General features: G+C 38.6%; 1 protein-coding gene across 1 annotated transcript in view; it reads left to right on the forward strand.

Annotated features, from left to right (window-relative positions):
* itfg1 (integrin alpha FG-GAP repeat containing 1) overlaps positions 1–27,153 on the forward strand; it is a 136,381-nt gene that overhangs the window by 106,359 nt on the left and 2,869 nt on the right. Inside the window, exons 14-17 of the mRNA XM_016290077.1 lie at positions 3,237–3,315; positions 19,153–19,277; positions 22,493–22,575; positions 23,866–23,983. Of these exons, the coding sequence (XP_016145563.1) occupies positions 3,237–3,315; positions 19,153–19,277; positions 22,493–22,575; positions 23,866–23,983 (405 nt within the window). The remainder of the gene's footprint in view (positions 1–3,236; positions 3,316–19,152; positions 19,278–22,492; positions 22,576–23,865; positions 23,984–27,153) is intronic.

Here is a 27,153-nt window from a genome sequence, read left to right on the forward strand (position 1 = left end):
TGGCTTGCTCAGTCTCAACTTTTGTCTCTTGCTGTCTGGTCGTTTCATCAGGGAGATCAAGGGTTAACCACCTGTCCTTGTTTGGCTGATATAGCCCAAGGCCCTCCTGTTTACTATGCTTCAGCCAATCTGAACAGTTTAATGGAGGTTATTTTTTGCTTTGTAACTGGCTTCTGAAGTTGCAGACATTATATTTGGCAGTCATGTCTGGGTCAGATGTTGTCTTCCTGTGCAATTTAAGCATTGCTTTTTCACTTCTCCAGGAAGATCTTGATATATAGTAGGTCTTTGTGCAAATAACCTCCGTTTCTTTAAGGGGCAGATTTGGTGAATTGTAATTTTTGAGGTTTAAATTTCGCAGTTATGACAAAACAAAATCACAGTTGCAATATATGCAGTCACATTGTGAGATACACTACCATTCAAGAGTTTGGGGTCATTACGTTTTTAAGTGAATAAGTTAGTTTTTCAGCATTCATCAAAGATAAAGTGACAAAGACATTTATAATGTTACAATTTAATGTTCTATTTCAAATAAATGCTGTTCAAGCCGGAATCGGCCTGTCACTAATGTGCACAGCGTGCCAGATGTGGCCCAGTTTCATTTCTATTTCTACTACATTAAGTAAATTAGTAGAAACACTTTTCACTAGTCATCACTGTGCAGAAAAATAACAGTAAATGCTGCAATAAAATGCTTGAAAAATACACATTCAACAGGTCCACAGCTTCCTGTTGGTCAATTTGTCTCAGTTATGATTACCCCCAGATGTTGCACGGTATAGTGGTCAATGCAGACATTTACTTGAACTTACTCTCTCATTGGCTCTAACTACTCCTTGCTAGTTCAATCAGAGAAGTATAATAAAGATGATGTCAACTGTCTTGGACTCCAAGCACTGCTCGGTGTTCAAGGGTGTCTGAGGAGTAACGTCTGCCATTTCTTCAGCGAAGACACTTCTCTTGATTACTACAAAACAGAAAAATATTAAAAGCAATTTGTGGCATGTTATCAGAAACAATCAGTTATTCCTGTGTGTCTCTACATGCTGAGTGAAGAAGCAATTTTGCAGATGATCTCAGACATACTGATGCAAATCAATTTGATTGCAGACAGTACATTCTCATCATATAAACAACTGAAACTAGCTTATGTATTTAGTTTATTGAGGTTATTTGAAACAACAATCTTCTATAGAATTAGCAATAGTAAAACAAATCCTCTTCACTCTCAGGTCCTTGAAGAAATATGAAATAAAAATAAAGCTTATTAGAATTACATTATAAAATAAGAATGTGCAAACTGTTTGCGGATCGGAGGGTTGATTGTCAAAGTTGTCAAAGCAGCGTAAACACTGTAGACTCGCATAACTATACTTAGATCGAAGATCAAAAACATCTGGTTTCATTAAATTGTAACATTATAAATGTCTTTATTGTCACTTTATCTTTGATGAATGCTGAAAAACTAACTTATTCACTTAAAAACGTAATGACCCCAAACTCAGCTTTAGGTGGTAAGCATACTGAAAGTTTTCGGGCAAATCAAGAAAGTCATGTTCGCTGCAGTCTCGCACATGAAGCTAACTTTTTCAAGCTCCTTTATGAGTGCCTGCTAAGTAAAATACTAAAAATGTAAATGCACATCGATGCTTACCAGAAATGTTTAATCAAAGTGGCCCCATACATCCACATTTCTTGGTAAATAATCCGTTGTGATTTGCTGTTATCACAGCCCACATCACAACAGATAAGACGGCATGTTCGGTCCTACAAATGGTGGCCGCACCACTGTGTGACGTCACATGATATCTATGAATAAAGTCTGTGATGGATGTTGGCAATGGAGTAGGTTGTCAGGTCCAAAGAAGTGTGTGGGGCTTCAGGTCTCACTGACGTCAGATTCTCTGGCTGTGTAATTTGCCCTCATTGTTGTGTTTGTCTGAACGTTTTTCATCTGTATCTGACGCTGCCAGGACATCCTCTCCCTCATTTATGTCAGTTTGGCACTGGACGACTGAGAGCTTCAGGTCCAGGATTGTCTCACTTCCTGTCAACATTGTCTATTGGCTGGATTCATCAGCAACGATGGAACATAATGTACAACTAGGGAATAATTTCACCCCTCCCCACCCGCAATCATGCCCCACAAATACATCTGCTTAAAAATTGATGCTCACTTGTTCCTGGCATGCTGTTCATTTGCAGTTCCCAGGGTTATTGTCTGCACAGAGAAAAGTATCCATAATTGAGAAGCTGGCATGTAGTAGGTCTGCCCCATCTCCCCGGCGCTGAGCCAGTGCTGGCCCCGCAGTCCTCCTGGATGCTGATAGACATCTCTCATGTGTCTTAATATTTGTGGGAGGCTGGAGCTGGGCCTGTGTAACCTGTGGTGATCTGTGTGGACTCAAGACTGAAAACACACACACACTTGCATACAAGCAGTCAGGGTCAACATAATCATCACCAGGCCAATATCAGAGGTCAGAGTAGCTCCAATGTTCTGAATTTTAGCAGTCTGCCAGGAAGCAAAATCATATGTGACCCTGGAGCAAATAAGTCGCTTGGGTATATTTTTAGCAATAGCCAAAAAAACATTGTATGGGTCAAAATGATTGATTTTTCTTTTATGCCAAAAATCATTAGGATATTAAGTAAAGATCATGTTCCATGAAGATATTGTGTAAATTTCCTGCTGTAAATATATCAAAACTTAATTTTTGATTAGTAATATGCATTGCTAAGAACTTAATTTGGACAACTTTAAAGGCGATTTTCTCAGTATTTAGATTTTTTTGCACACTCAGATTCCAGATTTTCTAATAGTTGTATCTCAGCCAAATATTGTCCTGTCCTAACAAACCATACATCAATGGAAAAATTTTAAAAATTGACTCTTATGACTGGTTTTGTGGTCCAGGGTCACAATTTGCAAATTTGCAATTTCCCTGGCTATGATCCTTTCCAAGGAAGATTTTATTGATATGATCGGATATGTGGTTGAATCAGTTCACTTTAGGTTTTTTTGCATTGTCTGAACATCTTCTGTTTGCAGACTTTTTTGGCCTGCAAAATTATTTTTCTAATTTGACTGCACCTTTAGAGATGGTAGTGGTTTTGTTTTGTTTTGTTGTTTTTTTGCTTCTTGAGTAGTATAATGATTTTAATGGCATTTGCCAAATAGTTTTATGTATGTGTATTGTATTTGTTGTTAATCATTTCTATCTATCCCACAGCCCTTTGGTGTGAACCAGCCTGGCCCGTATGTCATGTACACATCGGTGGACTCGAACGGTTATCTGAAGAACGCGTCTGGTGAGTACACGGCTCAGAAAAGATTAACACTAGATGGAAAGGCGTCACACATATCTCTTTGCCCAGAATATCCTGCCTCAGTGAGGTACGATAAGTCAACCTCAGCACACTACAGTTATCTGTCCTGACTAGTTCACTACTTTTTGTGGATCAGACTAAACTAGACTAGGATGAGTTTGAATAAACCAATAAAAAACTTTATCTTGGCCTCACTTTATCCTGGTGTTAATTATAAAATCTGTTCTGGCATGGTAAATTGTGTGAAGGATGCACACAAATGCTCTGGAGAATTGCCTTTTTTTCACTCAAAAAAAATACATTGACATTTGTTAGTGAGAAATCTTAATTTTTAAGAAAAATGTTTAGGTTTATGTGGAAATGAGGAGTTATATAAATGTGTTTCTTGCCTGGAAACAATATTATGACACTTGATTGCAGTGAAGCCAGTAAATGCAGCCACTATAGAGAATGTTGGAGTTATATATTATATATATATTTTTTTTAATTTTGTTATGTATTATTCATTAACATCTAATTATTGGTGTTTTAAGTCAAATGTATTTAAATATATTTACATTTAAATAAATTGTTATATTAGAATCCAATTCTATTAGTTTCTGTCATGTAGCAGGTTATTTACAGCATTATGAAAAGACATTGTCTTTGATTCATTTCTGTCCATTGTCACACCATGTTCCATAGACAATGGATGATATATAATATTGTTTTCCAATCTAGAGCAAACTAGAGATTCTGTAACTAAGCACACATCAGTATGACGCTTGAGTTGCCTTGTTTCTTGATTGCTTAGTATTTTATATATGTGTCTCGTATGTTGTTTTGGCCCTTGAGGATATCTGATTGACCAAGTTCAAGATCATCCGTTCCACCTCTCTAAGAGCAGATAAGATTAAATTCCTCGCGGCATTGACAGAACTCCATCACTTTGGTGTAAATGGCTGTTTTCCTGAACTCTCTTTTGAAATGCATCACTGACCTTGAGTTCTCAGTGGAAGCATTACATAAACAGAATGAATGTTTCTCTTATGTTGTGGTTCTGTGTGTGCGCCTCCACTGGACCACATGCATGTCTGCATCATCTGTGCACACCTGTTCTCTGTGTGTGTGTGTGTGTGTGTGTGTGTGTGTGTGTGTGTGTGTGTAGACTGTGCTAAAGATCGTCAGCAGTACAGAGAGTGGGATGTAACAGAGCTATCAAAAAAGATAAATGACTAAATGGCTAAAAGGACAAAAATTATCCTCAGATTACTGGAAATAATGGATTTTAGGGAACTTGTGTGCTCCATGCTTGTAGAAGAAACTACTATCTTTAAAAAATTATTTCCTGCTTTTAAAAGCTGGACCAGAGTTTCTGAACTTGTCTTTGAGTTCTGTCCAATCAAATTATAGCCCTTCTTCCACTAGCCAGGAAACCACAAGGATTTCTGTTATCTGAAATATCTCCACTTTCTCTCATTGTCCTCTTTGTCTTTGTTCTTTCCTCTCTAATGTGAAGAGAGATTCATTAGGGATAAAAGACACCTCTATACGCAGACAGAACATTTATAAATGTTTATTGTCATTGTGTCCTGAAAAAAAAACAGTCTCCGAGTTAAATGGTATATGCTGACATAGTGGTCTATAATGAAATGTCACTGTAATAATGTTCTTGATTTGTCTTGTACACCTGCTGAAGCAGAATACAAATGAGCAGAAGTGTTTGGCTGTGTTTGTTTCTTAATAGTCTGAGTATGAAATTCAGTATGAATCTCTGGCTGGCACCTACTGTGTGTCAGGTTTGTTTTGATGTTCAGGTCAGGTGCTAATGTGTTTCACAGAACTGTTTATCTGTCTATTAGGAATTTGCTCTATATCTGTGTCTGTCTGCCGTTTATCATGTATGTATGTCTGTCTGTGTCTGTCTATCTATCGGTTGTCGTTCTGTCTGTCTGTCTGTCTGTCTGTCTGTCTATCTATCAGTGGTGTGTGGTGGTGTTCTGAAATAAGGCAGCAAAGTCCTCAAAGAGGCGGGATTTATCGCATGAACCAATCACAGCCAAAAATAACTAGTCGTATCCAATCAAATCGCGATGGAGGCATTGCCTCCTCTCACTCGACTTATCCCCATTCATTCTCAATTACCCCCCCCCACCAAACTCACCACACGCTCTGTTATAATGGGTATGTTAAAACTCAATGGGCTCAGGGGAGGCGAGAGAGAAGCGGTGTAAGCTTACCTGCTGGTGTCGCAGACTTTCTTTAGAAAAATTAGTGATTTATACACTTTTTATTGTTACATTTTGTAATATTGGTGTTTTATTTTTGTGCTACAAATTTTTTTTCTCATCCAATATAGACACTGCCTCCCTTGCCTCCTTGGAGAAAATGGCCCTACTATCTATCGTTCTATATATCTGACGTTCTAGCTCTCTGTCATTCTGTCTGTCGTTCTATCTACGTTCTATCATTCTATCTAGGCTACTTTATTTTTTTATGTCCATCTATTGTTTTATGTCCATGTCTTTATTTGTCAATTTTTCATTCTGCCTGTCTTGTCTGTCATTCTGTTGATTTTTCTGTCTTTCTTTCTATTGTTCTATCTGTCATTCTATGTATCTGTTGTTCTTTCTAACATTCTGGTTATTTTTGCCTTTGTATCGTTCTATGTAAGGCTGCACGATTAATCGAATGCGATTGTCATGCTTATCTTGTCAGTAAAGCCGGTTCTGTGATTAGTAGTAAATCTCCAGCACGTGCTTTCAGGTGGAGCAGCGTTTACTACACAGAGCCGTAGTTCACTGACAAGCTACGCAATATCACGTTCATAATCGCAGACGATTTAATCGCGCGATTATGAAATCGAAGAAATCGCTCTACAATTATGAAAGCAGTTTGCGTAGCTTGTCAGTGAACTATGGCTCTGTGTAGTAAATGCTGCTCCATCTGAAAGCACGTGAAAATATCACATTTAATAACATATTTTTACTCCAAACTCACTTCATAATGTCAATCGAGTGTTTGAAATAGATTCTTCTGTGAGATGATGTGGCTTCTTACACAGAATAAGGCACACAACATATTTCATAGTATTCTAAGCAGTGATAAAGGCTATGTCGATTAGCATTGCATTATTATATACTTTATTATAATAAAAATTATAATAAGACTAACTCAGATAAACCTTATATTGTGGTAGTCGTGTGTTTATTAGTCACGTTGAATTAATTAAAGCAGTTAAATCTTCTGTTTATTCAGCAACCGTTATAGGCATTTCCTGGGTTTCTTCTGCAAAGCGCATTTGGAGTTTCAGCGCGAGAGCGCCCTCTGGCCTTCAAGTGGAGATTTACTACTGATCACAGAACCACAGTGCTTCACTGAAAGATACGCATGACAATCGCAGCTTCTGCCTAATCGCGATTTATCGCCTTTGCAATTTAATTTCGATTAATCGTGCAGCCCTACCATCACGTGCTTTCAGATGGAGCAGCATTTACTACACAGAGCCGTAGTTCACTGACAAGATGCGCATGACAATCGCAGCTTTTGCCTAATCGCAATTGCAATTTAATTTTGATTAATCGTGCAGCCCTAATTTCTATGTATGTGTGGTTCTATCTAGCTGTCGTTCTATTTGTCTTTCCTCCACACACAGTTTACCATGTGAAGAGTTGAGGAGTGACAGGAAGTTGATGGTATTCTCACAGAAAACACAGAGGAATAGATAAATAAAAGCAATCGCCATTTCAGCACAGAAACTGTTAGTAGAGCTTAGTGACACTGTGGCCCATCATCCCTCTGTGCTCTGATACTGAACTTCTAACTACAGTTCTGTGATAAATGTCCTGCTGTAATTGGAGAGATTGTGGCAGGGTTTCTGGGGTCAGCTGAAGGACAGTAATGGGGTGTATGTTGTACGCGGAGTGGAGAACAGGTCAGGTTGTATTAGGGCCCTTATTCCCCCTTATTTCACTACTGGCTCTCATTGGCCAGTAGTGAAACACAGCACAGCAAGACTTATTGCACATTTAGACTCGAGCTCAGGACATGGGGACGGCGGTATTTCTGCTGCTGTCTGCACTTGCTCTTCCTCCCTCTATTTGAGGACAAAGTAACTGAAGACAAAGTAAGTAACTGAAGTAACCACAGATCCCATGAAGGCAACATTGTTCATGTACTATCCTAATAACAGTTTAAAATAAGTAGAAAATACCATTCTCTGAAAGTTAGTTTAACTGGAACACTGAAAATATCTCACTTTTAAATCAGCTTGAGTTATCTTGCTATTAAATTATCTGAACCGAACAGAGTTGACTAAACCAAACAAATTACAGTTTTCTCAATTGGCTTAAATGAGGAGCAACCTACAGTATCTAAGCATCTCTTCCAGCAAGAAAAAATTATTTAGATCAATCACAAACTAATTAGGACTGTGCCTCAACCTGAGACAAATTCATTAGTCTATCAATTAAAAATGTGTTGTGTACCATCACAAATTAAAATATTTTAATACAAAAACTATATAACGCCAAATATACTGTATGTGTATTAAATTTTGCATTAACTCTAATTAATGACTGCATTTATTTTCTTCTTTTTAATTATTTTGTTATGTGTGAGTGGGAATTTATGTTGAATATTTTTATAGCGTGTAGGTAAATGTGCATTTGTAGGGAGTCGGGAGGGGGGCATCCTCTCCAATCATATCTGAGGTACTTCATAAGGTACCTCAGAAGGTTCTGTTGGCATGCTTGTATAATTGGACTGACCCATGCAGTACTAAGCTAATGAATGAGAGCTGTAAGTAAACAGAGAATGTGAGCAGAAAAAGGTGAAGTATGGAGGCAGACACAAGAGGAGGGAGAGGGGAGGCTGACACAGAACGAGGAGAAGAAGATGCAGATCAATATGGGGCTTGAGACTGTTCTCATTAATTAGCCAAATGAATGTGCTGTATAATGAACAGCCCCTCTGAATCATCACAGTGAGGAACACACAGACACACTGTTACATGTCCTACACACTCATATCCAGGCACAGATGGAATCTGCTAACTTTTTAGCATTCTTTCCATTGAATTTGAGTAGGAATGTCTGCAGTTTTGCAGACTGATTTTAAACTTGATGAAATATGTTAAACAGAGCTGAGATTTCTACTCTCTTTTTGGTAGCTGTCATTTTAATGACATTTAAATCAGCCAAATTTAAAAGGTTTAATTCACATTGTGACTCAATTAAAACAGTAACACTGTAGATTAGGGAACACTATTCTATATTAACTAGTTGCTTATTGGTTGTTTATTAGTATTATAAAGCACATAATAATGCCTTATTCTGCATGACCATATTCTAGATCTCTTAACCCTACACCATTCCTAAACATGACTACTACAGCAACTACCTTACACAGATACACACGGGAGCGTTTGAATGCCACATCTATCAGCGGATCCCTAATGTATCTGCTCATAGACGGATGCACTGCTAGACATGCCTTTTAAATGCTCCCATGTGTATCTGTGTAAGCGCTCAGTGAAGAGCGTGAAGCGATGATCATTGTAGCCAATCACAGACATGTCTGTTGAACGCGTGAACACAATGGCCAATCAGAGGTGTTTAGGAATCCTCTCAAATGTGCTCAAAACGCTAGCGGGAAATGCTGGTATCATCACATTTTTTAAATTTCAGTACCGACTGGTACTGAAGTCTGAACTTTTGACAACCCTAGTTCCAGATGGTGTGTGTTCTTCCTCTTGAATTATTATTAGGAATGTGTTTTTGTTCATTCTTACCTGAACTTCTGTTCATTTTGAGTTCATTCTCACCTGTACTTGTGAACCTATCTGTTTTTTTTACGTACTTTATATTTCTGCTATTAATTGCTCTTGTGGCTCCGCATTGCACTTGCTGCACCTTCGGTGCTTGGCCTTGTATCGCTGCTTGCAGCTATATTCTAAAATGTTACCATTAAAACTGTAATTACATGTTTTTATCAACAAAAATTTTTTTATTGAAATTTAAATAAGTTTCCTTACAAACCTCTAATAATGAATGTTACATGTAGCTGTGCCTTTATTTAGTTTGAAGAAATAGAATTTTTCATTTTTTTTTACTTCTAGTCTTGCTTTACTAATTAATTTTCATGCTGAAGAAATAATAAAATCACTAGTATCTATATTTTTATTTGAAAAGTGCTGCTGTCATTAAAGGACACGTCAAATATAAGACTGATAGGTTTTTCTGTTAAACTTTTTTTTATTCAAATTGTTCACTTAATACTCTTTGTAATGTAAAATAAATCTTCAATTTTAAAAAAGAAAAGAAAAAAGTGAAATAGAAACAGTTTTGGTCTAAGAGTTTTAGACCCCACTGAATTTAAAAAGAGAAGATTGAACTTGGTGAATGAATTACACAGTTCTGTGTGGGCTTGCTTATATCCAAAATGACAATAATCTTATTGTACAAGTCTAATCTTCCTCTCTCTCTTCCTCCTCATTCACACTCTCATATATGTGCCGTGCCGTGCCTGCAGCTGGAGTGAGAGGTACGATTGGTATTGATCACAGCTTTTGTCCCTCTCTGAATCTCCCAGAGCATATGTAGACCTCACCCATTCACAGGCCAACAAAATTATCCCTTCTTTCCTGCTGGCTTTTTCCAATATCTCCTGTCATCAGAAAACACTCAGCTTTTAAATCACACAGCCTTGAAATATGAGTAGACATGCTTATGCTGACCACAAGTATGTATATCTTTATGATCGTGATTTGGACCATCATGGTGATGGAGCAAAAGAAGGGATCTCTGCTGGTGTTAGCACGTCTCTGTCTCTGGTTATCACTCCAATCCATCAAAATCACAAAAAGAGCACATTCACACTCATCACATCACATATACTGTATCGTCTGCTTCCTCTCCATGAAGAGCGATAGAGAGAATGACTGTGATAATGACCTTTGTTGGAGCCTTTTTTCTCAGTAATTGATCTGAACGCCGCCTTTTTCTGCTAGGACAGCTTGAAGTCCTTTCATTATGTTCAGTGCACATATATATAGAGAGAGAGACGCATCTGACCTAATGCAGTTATTTCTTCTATAATTACCACTCTTGATAGCTCTCTTTCTGTCTTGCTCTTACAAGATTCAAAGCAGCTCTATGGGGTGATAAATAGGACTATATGTTGGCCAAGCATTAGTAATCATTACAAATACACACACAATAGATGTCAATGATAACATAACTTGTATCAAATACTTACTTATGTCAACGTAACTTTGAATATTACATTTTAGAGTCACAAGAAAAAGTAGTTTACATGTATGATGTCTTGTTTCAGTGGTTGCCATTTTTCTAATGACAAGATGTTGCACATTTTCCAACTTCCTGAGGTTTCACACTGCAAATATGATTCACTTGGATTGCAAATTATTTGTGTTGGTTTCTCATTTTCTACCTTTTCTGTTTATTCTGGTTACATAGAATGTGTGTTCATATATTTGGACTATCATTCGGCTCTGCAAAAAATCTTTTGGATTGTATGCGCTGCTCTCTAGGTCTCTTGGTAGGGTTGGACTTAATTAATGAAGGGTCTATTTGTCACTTTTGGTTTAGGTGGGTTTGGGATTCAATGGCCTCTTCTTAAGATTTATTTAAAAAAAAAAAACTAATGCTCATTTTAAAACACTGATATTTTAGTAGCAGTGTTAAATGTGATTTTTAGCGAGTTTCAAAATAGATATCCTTTTCCATACTGTACATCATCATCACCAAAAATAAATAAATAATAATAATAATAATTTTGTTTTTTATACAAAAATTCATAATTATGCATAATTTATCATCAACCAAAAAGGTGTAGGGTAAAGCCAGCTTATTTGCCTTCCCTTTTTGCATGACAGTCATCATAATGTTATGATGCCTAAATTAAAATTAAATTTAATTTGATTCATTGTAGTTTTGGTTTTGTTTGAATTTATTTAGAAACAATAATATTGATTTGTATATATACCTTTTATATAGTGTATGTTTATTGTTACTGTAATATCAGTGAGTCGTTACTTTGTTCTTTATGGTTTGTGGAATTGGGCTGCGTTTCCCGAAACCTTCTTAACGCTACGTCGTTCGTAAGTTATATCTTAAGTTGTACCTTTACGTTAATACGTGTTTCCCGAAACGTTCTTAGTTAAGTATACCTTCTGTAAGTCATTCGTTCGTAAGGTTAGTCTGGACCACTCTTAGCTATACCTTATCGCTGTTCACAGTTCACTCCGCTAGTGGCCACCACTGTGCAAAAAGCTTCTTCACATTTCAGTCGATACGATTGTAATTCTGTGGCAAGAAAAAGTGCAGAACCAAATAAATATTACAATTCTAAAGTTGTAATACACCCAGTGTTTAATTAGTGTTCAGTTAATTTAAGTGTTTTTATGCAAATAATAAAACTGTCATTATACTGATGGCTGTTAGTTTTTCCATTATAATATACAAAGGCACATCGTTTGGCAAACAATTAGGCAGCACATAATTAGGAGTCTATTTGAAGGGAATGAATGTGATGGGGAGTTTGGTCAAACTATGGCAGCGAGACAGCGAATAGTTGTCCTAAATCAAAGAATAGCCACCATGTCAAAAGATAAAATTCTATAATTTCGCCTGCCACGGGAGCAAATTCAGCTGCTTTTACATCTTGTTGGTCCAACTTTGTCGAGATAAACTCCCTATAAGCCCCGAAATTAAGCTGCTGGCGGCTCTCCGTTTTTATGCTGTGGGGAGTTTTCTGGATGCGGTTGGGGATGGATATGGGCTGAGTAAGACCTCGGTGGTATGCCTTTTACCAGGCACGAAGTGATGGAGGCACATCAAGGCTTCCATGCCATTGCGGGTGTCCCGTGACTAATTGGCCTTGTTGACGGGACACTTATCCCCATCGCCAACCCATCAGCGCTCGACCAGGCCTTCTTAATATATATGAACATGATAATATAAATGATTCTTTCAAAAGCAAGCGAAGCCTAAAAGCCAGTTAATGTAGCTGACTAAGACAGAATACTTTTGGCCATGAGGTTGCAGGTTCGCACACTTGCAAAATTATACATATACATAAACACACACACACACACACATATACTGTATGTGTGTGTGTGTGTGTGTGTGTGTGTGTGTGTGTGTGTGTGTGTGTGTGTGTGTGTGTGTGTGATATCCAAGGTTGCATTTAATTTGAAATTTGGATTATTTTATAAATGCAGTGAGCCCTGATAAATGCAATTTCTAAAGTGCTTTTTTATAATGAACATCACTTTCTCAATCCTTTACCCGCTCTATAACGCAGTGAAAGAGCTCCTGTAGTGAACAATCGATTCTCGAACCATCAATATCAACCTATTCAGCACCACCGCCATGGACAGCACCTGCTAACGTTGCACATAAGAAGGTTTACCATAAGCAACATCCTAAGGTATAGTTCGGGGAAAAGACCTAGGAAAGGTATACCCCTAGTTAAGGTGTATCTTTAGAGTCTTCGTAGCGCGCTAAGAGACACCGTTATCGGGAAACGCAGCCCTGGTCTTTTTAAACTTTTTTTTTTTTAACTACTATTGGGTCATTGCTGGGGAACAGTATTTACATATAATGTGCACACAGAATACTTTTGACCTCCAAATGTAGTAAGGCCTATTCACACCAAGTCCCCTCATGAAATCTGCATGACGACTTTATTTATTTATTTTTACATCTTTTTGAATTCCTGCCTGCCAAGTCAAAAATATTGTGCTAAAATATCAATCTGTTCTTTCTTTTCAGAAAATCATTCATGTATTCATACTTGTGGTGAGATTGACTACAATTTGACATTGGACTCTATGAATTCTGTTTACAAAAAACTGCAAACATTGTCTTTTTGTGTCATTTAGTCGGTCCAGGTTCTTTCTTTTCCCCTCTCTCCGCACTGGATGTCATTCTGGCTTTGAGTGGCCATATTTTCGCTCTGCTGTTTTCTGTGACGGTAGCGAGATAAGATGTAAAATGCTGCTGGGGGCCTCTGGAAGACTCTACTTATATCCCTCAGAGCAGACACGTGTCGCTACACACAAATCAGTGTCTAGATCAAGCCGCCATTTTGGCTCTGTGGCTCGGCGAGCGGCTGTTCCTCTCTAACCTCTCTAATCCCTCAGGCCCAGGCAGCATCACCACCATTTGTTCCTTTTATCGTTCCACAAGCGCCCAATCGACAGGGCAAAGAATGGTTTCTATAGCAACGCTAGACCCAAGATCATTTAACAAACAGGTTTCCTTGGGGAGATGATCTGGACTGTTGGGTTTAGGCTGAGAGTGTGTTTGTGGACACTAGAATCTGCTTTCAGTCTTTGTTTATTTACAGTATATGTTGTTTTCTTTCCATCTATTTATGAAGTATGTATTGTGGCTAGCAGGTACATTTTTTTAAGTTAGAGACAGATACACTTGTAAACCATTTCTACTTTTTCCCACTCGCCAGAGTGCTTTCCACCTGCCTGTTGTTTGTCAAATTGAAGCTATTTTCTCTCCCTCTCTTTGCATTAGAGGACATCCTCTACCAAAACGGTCCTACAGTTGTAGTTAGAGAGAATATGTGCCCTTGCACTTGTGCGGACTGTGGTTGAGTGAGCGTGTGAGTAGGTGTGTGTGTGTGTGTAGGAGGCGAGCTACAGCTCTATTAGCTCGTCTTGCACCTCAACTTGTTTTCGGCTAGCTGCATTTATGCAGTGAGCCCTGATAAATGCAATTTCTAAAGTGCTTTTTTATAATGAACATCACTTTCTCAATCCTTTACCCGCTCTATAACGCAGTGAAAGAGCTCCTGTAGTGAACAATCGATTCTCGAACCATCAATATCAACCTATTCAGCACCACCGCCATGGACAGCACCTGCTAACGTTGCACATAAGAAGGTTTACCATAAGCAACATCCTAAGGTATAGTTCGGGGAAAAGACCTAGGAAAGGTATACCCCTAGTTAAGGTGTATCTTTAGAGTCTTCGTAGCGCGCTAAGAGACACCGTTATCGGGAAACGCAGCCCTGGTCTTTTTAAACTTTTTTTTTTTTAACTACTATTGGGTCATTGCTGGGGAACAGTATTTACATATAATGTGCACACAGAATACTTTTGACCTCCAAATGTAGTAAGGCCTATTCACACCAAGTCCCCTCATGAAATCTGCATGACGACTTTATTTATTTATTTTTACATCTTTTTGAATTCCTGCCTGCCAAGTCAAAAATATTGTGCTAAAATATCAATCTGTTCTTTCTTTTCAGAAAATCATTCATGTATTCATACTTGTGGTGAGATTGACTACAATTTGACATTGGACTCTATGAATTCTGTTTACAAAAAACTGCAAACATTGTCTTTTTGTGTCATTTAGTCGGTCCAGGTTCTTTCTTTTCCCCTCTCTCCGCACTGGATGTCATTCTGGCTTTGAGTGGCCATATTTTCGCTCTGCTGTTTTCTGTGACGGTAGCGAGATAAGATGTAAAATGCTGCTGGGGGCCTCTGGAAGACTCTACTTATATCCCTCAGAGCAGACACGTGTCGCTACACACAAATCAGTGTCTAGATCAAGCTGCCATTTTGGCTCTGTGGCTCGGCGAGCGGCTGTTCCTCTCTAACCTCTCTAATCCCTCAGGCCCAGGCAGCATCACCACCATTTGTTCCTTTTATCGTTCCACAAGCGCCCAATCGACAGGGCAAAGAATGGTTTCTATAGCAACGCTAGACCCAAGATCATTTAACAAACAGGTTTCCTTGGGGAGATGATCTGGACTGTTGGGTTTAGGCTGAGAGTGTGTTTGTGGACACTAGAATCTGCTTTCAGTCTTTGTTTATTTACAGTATATGTTGTTTTCTTTCCATCTATTTATGAAGTATGTATTGTGGCTAGCAGGTACATTTTTTTAAGTTAGAGACAGATACACTTGTAAACCATTTCTACTTTTTCCCACTCGCCAGAGTGCTTTCCACCTGCCTGTTGTTTGTCAAATTGAAGCTATTTTCTCTCCCTCTCTTTGCATTAGAGGACATCCTCTACCAAAACGGTCCTACAGTTGTAGTTAGAGAGAATATGTGCCCTTGCACTTGTGCGGACTGTGGTTGAGTGAGCGTGTGAGTAGGTGTGTGTGTGTGTGTAGGAGGCGAGCTACAGCTCTATTAGCTCGTCTTGCACCTCAACTTGTTTTCGGCTAGCTGAATTTCAATCCTTTTTGTGGATCCTGTCGCTCATATGTGGGTTACAGATCAACTGTATGTGTGTGCATGTGGTTTCCCTACTACACCAAACCCTCAGCTAAACAACTTTAAGGGGTTTTCAAACTGGGGTCCAGGGACCCTCAGTGGGCCACAAAGGTGCCAGGGGGTCCGTGGAAGATTTGAGACAACTGAAGAAGACTTTTCCAGATGTATTTAATGTATTTGTTAACTTTTTTTATTAAATATTTTTAAAGGGGTCATATGATGTGATTTCAATTTTTCCTTTCTCTTTGGAGTGTTACAAGCTCTTGGTGCATAAAGAAGATCTGTAAAGTTGCAAAAACTAAAGTATCAAATCCAAAGAGATATTCTTTATAAAAGTTAAGAGTTAACCACGCCTACCTAAAACGGCTCATTCTAACACACCCCCACATATCTATGTCACAATGTGGGAAGATTTGCATAACGCCGCCCAAATGTTCACGCAAAGAAAGAAGGCGTAACTTTTATTCTTGCTGTAGTATTGTTGTTGCCGCCACCGCCATGTCGTGAAGATTCTGTGTGTTTCGTTGTGAAAGCGAAACTACTTTGTTTGACCTTCCAAAAGAGGACGATATCTGCTTCGTCATGCCTAGACGTGGTTCACTCTAGGCCTCCACATATTCAGATGGCGGGGCATATAGGAGAAACAATAATGTACAGTATGTGGAAAATAATGTGTTTTTTGAACCTTAAACCGCATAAACACATTTCATTACACCAAATACACAACATAATGTTCTTTTTAGCAACATCATATGACCCCTTTAACACAATAATTGATATTGGTTATGAAATGTTCTGTACAAATATTAATTGAATTAATTGATGGAATGAATTAAAATGTTGCTCTTTAGATTTATACACTGCTGTTCAAAAGTTTGGGGTATCTTTTTTCCTTTTCTCTTTCATTCAGCAAGGATGTATTAAATCAGTCAAAAGTGACAGTAAAGACGTTTATCATTTATATCATTTCTATTTCAAATAAAAGCTGTTCTTTTGAACGTTCTGTTCATCAGAGAATCCTGAAAAACATTCTACAGTTTCCACAAAAATATTAAACAGCACAACTATTTCAACATTCACAATAATAAGAATCATTTCTTGAGCACCGAATCAGCATATTAATGATAATTCCTTTTCTCTTTCATTCAGCAAGGATGTATTAAATCAGTCAAAAGTGACAGTAAAGACGTTTATCATTTATATAATTTCTATTTCAAATAAAAGCTGTTCTTTTGAACGTTCTGTTCATCAGAGAATCCTGAAAAACATTCTACAGTTTCCACAAAAATATTAAACAGCACAACTATTTCAACATTCACAATAATAAGAATCATTTCTTGAGCACCGAATCAGCATATTAATGATAATGATTTCTGAAGGATCATGTGATGCTGAAGACTAAAATAACAGCTGGAAATTCAGATCTGCCATCACAGGAATGCATTACATTATAAATATATCTTAAAATAGAAAACCGTTATCTTTATTTTATTTATTTATTGTGTGCGTGTGTGCGTGCGTGTACGTACTGTATTTTTGGTCAAATAAATGCAGCCTTGATGAGCATGCGACATGATGATCTATTAAAGGAATGTGTAGGCCTAAATAGTTTTATCATTTATTAAGAAATGTCCTTCATTAAAGAAAACCAGTGAAACTCATCTCATTATGGGCTTAGACAATTTGACTGATTGCAATACACAAACATGTTCTGTTCTGTAAATGATAATAGAAGATATAGATCGAAATACCAACATTGTGTACTTCACTACTAGAGCAAGACTATAAAAGATCATTCTTGCTTTGCTTGTTTTATTTTATATTAGCTAAGGATCTGTTCCTGGTCAGAGAGACTCGCTCTACAATTTCCATCAGTCCATCTAATTGATCCTCAGACTGCATCCAGAATTCCAGTACTGCTATTATGTGCCAAAGGGAAGTTATTAGGAGACCCCTGTTCTCTGTCTCTCGCTCTCTACTCTCTGATGCATAATGGGAAATCAGCTTATACACATCTAATTGTTCTTCTCTTTAATGGCATCATTAAGTCAGACACATGACACATGAGCAATGGACTGACCTTTCCCTGGTTGGGGACTGTGTGTGTACTTGCTTCAGAAGGACACACACAAAGTGCTCCATCAGTTAGTTCAAATTTAGTTCAGGTGTCAGAAACCAATTAGCTGATTATACTGTATTTGTGTGCTTTTCACAGTTTGGACTATTGAAAATCCAGACAGCACGGTGATGGAGAAGCATGTGTGCTTAAAAGAAACCTTTTGTTATGTTTAGTTCTGTGTTAAGGTCTGCACTCATATTATTGTGTCAGATTTGCTCATTGCTCAATGCTTTCACAGTCTTTGTTTTGTAAAAAGTCTCTCTTCAGAGAAAGCCCAGGGTCACTGTAGCCAGGGTTAATATTCTTTCATTGTACTTAAAGGGATAGTACACTAATAAATGAAAGTTCTGTCATTATTTTCTTGCTCCCATTATGTTTTTTAAACCTTTATGCTGTTATTTCCACAAATGATGAAATCTTAAGCTCCTTTTTTCTGTACAACAGCAGTTTTACAGTGAAAACATCAGGAATTCCTGAGCAAACCATTCTGCTGATTGATCTGATTCGTTAATCAAACTTACCCAATTCACAAATTCTGTTTCAACTCGGACTTAAACAGTTCAGCTCACTTATTGGTAAATAATGACTTATTAATTTATATTGAAATAATAATACACTACTGTTTGGAAGTTTGGAGTCAGTAAGATTTTTTTAATGTCTGACACTTTCAGGTGCAGAATAATTTTTTCATAAGTGACAAATACTCCCATGAATAGTGTTTTGTTACACTGGCATCAGTAACCAAAAACACCCAAAGGAAGAAAATTTTAAATGCCATAATTTTTTCACCCTTGTTTCAAACCTGTCTTTCTTTCTTCTGTAGAACATAAAAGAGGTATTCTGAAGGTTTCTGAAGAGTTTTGGTGACCATTGACTTTTATTGTCCACAGAAGAAATAAAGTCACACAGGTTTGAATCGACATGAGGGTCATGACAGATTTTCATTGTTTATGTTACCTACCATTTTAAAGCAATTGTAGCATGTAAAATATTATGCAGTATTCTGCAGTAGTTTGTTGAGGTTGATTTAAAGTTCATGAGGATCTATGCCGGAGCCCTCCATATGCTGAGATCTCTTATTATAATAAGCCTTATTTATGGATGACACTAATGGCAGCTATTACTTCTGTTTTCTCCTCTTCCATCTTCTCCTCCCCCTCCCTTACCTGTTCATGTCCTGTTTCATACCTTACACTTCCCTCCCCCTCACACTCGGCTGTTCCCTTTCACCTCTCACTCCTCCATCCTCAATCCCACTCTCTCCCTCTATAATTCCACCTCCCTCCCTCTCTCCCTCCCTCCCTCTCTCCCTCCCTCCCTCTCTCTCTCTCTCTCTCTCTCCTTGCAGCGGGACAGCTCAGCCAGTCGGCTCATTTCGCGCTCCAGCTGCCCTACACCGTGCTCGGTCTCTCTCTCTCTCTCTCTCTCTCTCTCTCTCTCTCTCTCCTTGCAGCGGGACAGCTCAGCCAGTCGGCTCATTTCGCGCTCCAGCTGCCCTACACCGTGCTCGGTCTGGGGCGCAGTGCCAACTTCCTGGATCACCTGTTTGTGGGCATCCCCCGGCCCCCTGGAGGGAAGGTAACAGACACACCTACTCAAACACGCTCACAGACACTCGCCATATGGATGGAGGAGGGAGGAATCATGGGTAGAAAGGCCCTGGGAGAGGAAGAGCATGTAGATGGCCTGGTTTACTTCTACCTGCTCTTTTTCTGTGTTTGAGAAGGGAAACATTGAGTCTGATGTACTATATAAAGTATGTCAGACACAATGTTTCCTATATAGGAATATATATCCTACACTGTGTATATAATATATATATATATATATATATATTCCTTGTTTGTAGACGATTATAGAGCTATATCACCAAGACAGTGCTTACATCTCTCAATCCTTTCTAGGTTTTTTAAATTATCATGGTGTATTTTTTTTCATCGTCCCTGTCTGGTTTTAGCTGAAGAACTGCGATTTGAAATCTCTCCCTCCCTCCACTTCCTCTAGAATTCCCCCAGTGCTGCTCATTTAAATTTAAGACGTCAGCTTCCTCTGCTGTCAGTGAGCTAAACAGAGGTCTTTATCAAACAGTGATTAGAATTGCAGATTTTGATTTACCAACACACACTCACACATGAATACATGCACATGCATACACATATTCACATTACCACAAAACTTGTGCATGAGCGAGCCTCACGTATAGCAATTTGCCGTGTTGTGGTTTTTAATAGGGCTGTTGATTTAACACGTCCATTTAGTACAATTAATTATTTGTAAAAGTAACACAAAAATGGCTCATTTAATCATGCCTTCTGACCCATATGCTACTACAGCCAAAACGACTCGCCAAACTGCTCTTATCGAGAATTGTTCACAGAGTTTGCATTGACAAGCAGCTGCACGAAGCACAGGGCAGAATGAAATCGAACACAGGAGTCTTGTGTTTTTAACCTGAGAAGGTGTCTTTAAAATGCAGCGCTTATGATGCAAGACACTGAAAAAACAAGACACAACAGCTGAAAGATGTTCATCTAGCATTTGGAAATCGTGTAATGTATTGATTTCTAAAGGTGCTTTTTGTTCAATTTTTACTCCTCTGCTACACTAATTATCTTATTTTTTCGGGGCTTTTCTTTTCTCAGCAAATATTGATATATGTTATTAATTGCATATTCATTTCATTTCAGTTTTTTAATTGACCTAGATTAGTTTTTTTGTGTCCTACAAACACTGCAGGGAATGAGAGAAGAAGACTTTGCTAGAGAATTTCCTCAAAAAAGCTCTGCATATGTGGTTGTTTTTTCTGACACTGATGAATGTTTCTATACACTGCATACCCTACAGTTCCTGCTGACAGCTCTGGTTTGGGCTCTGAACTCTCAAAGCTTGTGTGCAGAAGGGAAACGGCTCAGCCTTCTCTATCGTTTTTCACATCTCTAATCTCTCAACAACGACGTTATCACGTCAGAAGAACATTGAGGAAAAACACATTGCTCAATATTGCCCAACACCGAATCAGAGCTTCATTTTATTACATGTTGAACTTTGGTTTGACACTTGGGTAACAGTGTCCTTGTTCCATGTAACATGTACTAATAACAGTAAATTATGCGCAACTAACCCTAAACCAAACCCTAATCTTAACCCTATAGTAAGTACATGTTGTTAATTAATATTACTCAGTACTTATTTGTGTAATGACACTGTAACAAAGAAACCATAAAATAAAGGAAACTGTTTTTTGCATCAAACTTGCATTAAACAGTCAGCACAAGCTATAAAATGTTTTCTCACTTATTAGATGGTTGCACTCTTAAATTACGCTATATCATCTCATATCTTTAAATTTGCAATATTTTCTATATTAAAAAAAAAAAAAAAAAAAAGCCTCACTGAGTTCTCTCTGTTGCATAATCGTAAGGCCATGGCCTGTCGGTTAGCATAACTCTTAATTGTGTGGGCTTGAGCTGCCCTCCCTCTTTAATGCTTAGAGCAGCAGTAGAGGCTCTTTGACTGTAACAAATCTTTGTCTTTCAGTCAGTGCCCACAGTTGCCCTCCGCAGTAAGCAGAGTCGACTCCCCACAGGGAGACCGAATACCACCCCATCGCTTCCATTTGCAAGCCTCATCCATACTCACTAAAAACACATGCTAAAAATATCTCATTCAGACCCCACACTCTTCCTCAACTGTGCGTGTTCACGGTCATACTGTAATGTAGAGTTATGATAAATGTGTTGTCGGAAATTAAAATCTGTACCCCTGGAGGATTCCCTCAAAAAGACGGATTTAACGTTTGCTACTAATTGCTGTCGAGAAACAAGTTGAAGAGGGAAAATTACCTTTGTAATTGATAGAGGTACTGTCTTCATAATACATTAAGGCTTCCAGAGACTTCCCTGCCGCTAATGAACTTTTTTGCAAATAGCTGGGGGAATAGATGACTATTGATGCTGCTTCGTGTTTGGAGGCTTATTATCTGCACGATGCACTGAAAATGATCCCGTTTTTTCCTACTGAAAGACTTGCGACGTTAAGACGAACGGAAAAGGTTGTTTTCATTGCTGCCATGTTAGTTTTTTTAGTTCTGTCAGCGCTTAATTTTCATTAGTATCTCTGAGAGTGAAGTAAATATTTAACAAATTAGCGGTGCGATTGGCCTGCGTAGAGTATTTGAAGTGAACATCATACATGGAATCACATGGGGTTAGCGGCTGAAGGATTTGATTGGGTTGTAGCCAGTTTGAGGTAACAGAGTTGAACTTCAGAGCTTTTTAAAATTTGTGTGGTGTAGCTTTGATCACCTGCCTGCAAATGGCTTCCCATCTACTCATCTGCACTTTAAAGGGATGCTGAATTCTCTGATTGGACTCATCGCTCTTGCTCGCTTCAGTAATAGCACTGAAACTTCACTTCACACTGAGAATATCAGCACCTAAAGTGCGGCTCTCCCTCTAGCTTGCAAAAGTTTAGTTAAACAGTGTAAATACGGGCCAAATTGGGCAACAAGAGATGTTGGAATAGTGTATCAGCCGTTGTGTGTTTAAGACAGACATGTGTTAAACATGCCCTCTTCTCCGTTAAGACCCCCCACTTCAATAATGTCCAATTATGCAATAATACAATCTCCTGCAAATCTCCCCGTCTTCCACAGAGGCACATCAGCTCTAGTGCATGTTTGCCAAAGGACAGCTGCAGAAATTGAATGTGCTGTAATTTCCATAACCGTAATGGTACTAATATTCTTTGCGCTCATTCTCTCTCTTCCATCTATCATTCTCTTTCTCCTGCAGGACGTGAGGAAACAGGAATGGACCGCTATCATTCCTAACTCCCAGCTCATTGTTATACCATATCCACAGAATGACCCTCGCAGGTACACACACACACACACACACACACACACACACGTTGGACTTTTCATAGACATAATGATTTTTATACTGTACAAACTTTACATTCTATCCTCTAACTGTAAAAGTCTTACAGAAAACACTGTGTTTTTACATTTTCCAAAAAAAAACACAATTTAGTATGATTTATAAACTGTTTACCTCTTGGGGACCAAATTTTGTCCCCATAACTTCAAAAATTTCAGGTTTTGCTAACCTATATTCGAGGCACAAAATTAACTTTTATGGAAAAACTTACTAGCCAGTTATGTTAACAATGCTGTAAGCAAGTTTAAAAGTAACTATTGATTAACTAATTCATTTTTTAATTATTATTCATGAAAATAGTTTACATTTATAAATAAATAAATAGTTCATTAAATGATCACATTTGTACTATTATTTTTTCCTAAATGTATGGAACTGTTATGTTATTAAAATGCATATTTTTATAAACATTTTTGCAGTCCGTTCTCTGTTGCACGCACTCACTTGGCGCCCTCTGTTCAGTCATGATTATTTTCGCCACAATGTTTCAATAGACACAAATAGTTCCTTCATTTACTGTTATCAGTATCTACCGAGATGCAATCTCACAGCCATCTAGTGAGAATAAACTTAAAAGCATAATAAACATGTTAACGTAATTAAAAGCAGTTTCACACTGTCACTGCATCCGTCACTAGCCTTAATCAAGACCGTGAGAAGGTATCTCCTCAGGCATTAATATTTAATGTGTTTACCAGCACAGCTGAAATTTATCTTAATGAAGCTGTCTGCCAATCTATATCATAAATATTTGAGCAGATCACTTGATTTCCCGCTATTCCCCAGAGACCCCACTCGGGCTCCTTCAGCTGCCGTTTTGCTTTTAAACAATTCACAATGAAAAACAGAGCATCTCTCGTTCTATTCTCTCCAGTAAATGGAGAGCGTTCCACCTCTCACGCTCTCGCTCGCTCTCCGTCTGTTATTTAAAGCGGCTCATCTTGATGTCCTGATGTTTCAGCTTGTCAGAATGCATCAGGTCTGATTATATTTAGGTTTCTCAGGTTGTTTGAATCGTCGTATTAAAGCTCGCGCATGAAGGTACGCAGTGCTAATAAGAGTGCTGTAAACTCCACAAGTCACTGTTTTGATGATCTACACAGGTTTCACTCAGTATAATGTCTTTAGGTGCTCTCTCACATTTGAATGATGTTTAAAGTTTTTACTGAACTTAAAGATGGTGCTCTAAAAAGTTTTCTTTTGTCTTTCTGTCTGTGTTTTTGCAGCTGGAGTGCAAAGCTCTACCTAACCCCCAGTAATATAGTCTTATTGACAGCGATAGCACTGATTGGCGTGTGTGTCTTTATTCTCGTCATCATCGGGATACTGCACTGGCAAGAGAAGGTGAGAACGAACATCTAATCCTTTTATTTTCAGCCTCTCTCACTCATCTTTTGCTTTCTCTGATCTGAGCCATCATCAGTGTACATCACTCACTTCTACGTTCCCTGTTTCTTCTATGAATCTGCTTGAAACACAAGCATCTGTCTTTCCTTCTGCAGCAAAGGATTGTGACCTCACGCAGACTCATCCCTTGGTCTTTGGTCTGCACATGTGTGAGGATCTGAGCAGATGGGTGTGTCTGTGTGTGGCCCTGCCCTCCGGCTCTCTCCGAGGGTGTTCCACACACACTGCTATGCTCCTAATTGCTTTGTTCTGTCCTTTCAGCATATCAAATCTGTTCCTCATTATCCCACACAACATGTCCTCCAGGGTGTTATGTGCGAGTTTGTGCACGTGAATGCGGGAGTTTTTGTCTTTGTGTGAGGGAAGGTGATTGTTTTCTTGTACGCTATCTGTACCTCAAAATGTGTGAATATGCTCTTTTTAAACACTCAGGATGGGTCACAAGAGTTGGCTAATCAGCTAGCTGTCCAACAACTAATTTGTGAGGTTGATGAGTTTATCTAAAATTTAATTAGCCTGCTGCACTGGGCTTTTAGCTTTTGGTGTAACCCTTTCAGAAATAGTCCAACTTTTAAAGACCACTGCATTCTGTTCTTATCCGTTTTTAAGTGTTTTTGAGTGAAGGGACATCTTATGTAACAGTTCCCAAGAGACACGTCCAATTGGGGTAAACGTGAAATCATCTTTCCTTAAGACCAATTAGTCGACTAATCATTCAGTTTAGAGTTGGTTTATAAATAGCTCTAGAGTTTCCCTGGTTTAAGATCAGCCTAGTCAAGCTGGTGCTCAGCTGTGTTCAGTTGGAGTTTCCCAGAATGACCAGCAGAAAACCGCCAAAATCACCTGTAAAACAGTGAACCTTTTTGACTCTCCATTTTATTACCCCTTTAAAGGTTGTTTTGTCTTTTTTTGAGTAATTTTAAGTAACCTTGAGGCCCCCTAGTGGGCCCTGGCTCCCTGGTTGAGAACTAGTTGAGAAATCCAACCGAAAGAACCAAACAATAAGGATTTATGTTGATATTGCCCAAAACCCTTGCCTAGGGAGTTTCCAAACGTTTGGAGGGTCCTGTAGATCTGCAAATGTATCCCGAGTGATACTCCATTGGCACTGGATGCATGTTAGAAGAAAAAAAAACAACAGAAGTAAATTTAAAAAAAATAATGATATACTGTCAAGGCTTGCAAATATTTGTTAAATAGCAATCAATTTTCATTATTTTGACTCTATCCTATGCACCTGCCTGCTACCACCCAGGTGTGTGCAGGGTGTTTATTGGGACACCTGTTTTGTCTTTTTATTCTTTTAAGAATGCCTGTTTGTGTTCATGTATTCAAAGGCGTTATGGCGGTCCTGGCGGTGCAATGAGTGCACATGTGTGTGAGGAGTGAAGAGCTGTTCTGGTGTTGGCGTTCTCTCAAAGCCATCTGCTGTGGGTGCCTGATTATGCGCGCTGAAAACCATAATTGCTCTCTGCTCAAGGAAGCGCTTCCCACTACACAACCTTCATTGGAGTTGACACTGCATTAAAATAACATGCTGGCTCCATATCTCTCTTCCTCAGCCCTGCAATTATAGATTTGACAAAAGGGAAGAGAAAGGCTGAAGGAAGGCCTGGAGAGGGAGTATTTTGGCTCTTTGTCTTGTCTTGATAACTGCTTGATGGAGCATGGGCTTTCCTGATGCACATGTTCAGGTGACGATTCGCATTGCTCACTTATTCAGCTATTAAAAGGTCAGGAAGCAGGCCGTTCTCCTCCGCCTGTCTGAGAGAAGCTCCGCAGCCCTGTTTTTCTCTGCACAACTGATGCTGTGAGCCGTGTAGGCTGCAGGTGGTCTATTATCGCATGTTGCTACATTACCAGACTGTAACACATTATCGCTCGCTTTTTCTGCAACTCTCTCCATTTATTGCAGCTTCTCGCAATCCAAATATAGCACAACTCCCCAAACATGTTCTGCTTCTGATCATAGAGCTGCATTTGTGTAAATGTGTTTGCATGAAATTTCAGGATAAGAATGAGCGCATGCCATTGCGAAGCAGTGGAAATGTCAGTCATGTTGCACAGATCGACTTGCACACTCGTGTGACCCCTCATGATAATGCATGTTCTCTTCGGACACAGCTTAAAACATCAGATATACAAAGCGTTTCTCTCTCTCTCTTTTTGTCTGTGCCCTCCATCTTCATTGCCCCCCATGACAGCTTGTAATTGAAGTGGCTTTAGTAGATAAGAGAGGGCAACCTGTAGTGCCTGTGAAAATAGCATTTGGAGAGGATTCAGCTCCGTTTCTGCGGACTGTTCCATTTGCATCCCAGTGGAAGGGGCGTGATATTAGAGGAAGATAAGACACAGTATTTCCTTTTTGCCTCCGGCTCCTCTCTTCATCCTGCTCAATGTCGCGTGAAAGACACAAATAGAGTTACTGAGGTATTCTGTATCATTTGCATGTCTGCGTGGGACAGGAACGTACCTTGTCTTCCTGCATGTAGACGTCCTCACTTAAAGAAATACCTGAAGAAATTTGTTAAGACATGATAAGGGAAAGCGGTTTTCTTTCTTTTCTTTTTTCTTTTTTTATTACATCTTCTCAATTACTCAAAAAGAACTAGAGACATACAGTTGCACCATGTCTTTTTCTTTTATAAATTGGTCGATATTGGGTATTTAATTGTGCTTTTTAATACAAAAAGCATACATTTTAATATCAGTCATTTATCAGTTAATTCAAATTAAATAAGCATCGACTTTTTTGGTATCGCCCAGAATTTTAAAGTTGCAACTGAAAATATATTTTCATAAAAACATATATTTTGACATACATATTTTGAAACTGATTATCAAATCAGACAGGGACTTGGTTCAGTCTAACGGTTTGTTGGATGGAGGCACAACTGAATGTGAGCTTGCAATTGATTGTAAGAAAGGGATGGGTTTATGTGGATGATATCCAGAAGATCCAGTTATGATTTAAAAATTAGAAGAACGAGATTTGAGGGCAAAACAGGCACCAGAATTTATTCAAATAAATAATGTAATATTGATCTGTTTATTGAATTATAATTTTTGACATGGTAAGGTCTTTATAGAATTGCCTCACAGGCAAC

This window comes from Sinocyclocheilus grahami, unplaced genomic scaffold (genome assembly GCF_001515645.1).
Source record: "Sinocyclocheilus grahami isolate Dianchi unplaced genomic scaffold, SAMN03320097.WGS_v1.1 scaffold254.1, whole genome shotgun sequence".
Classification (NCBI taxonomy): domain Eukaryota; kingdom Metazoa; phylum Chordata; class Actinopteri; order Cypriniformes; family Cyprinidae; genus Sinocyclocheilus; species Sinocyclocheilus grahami.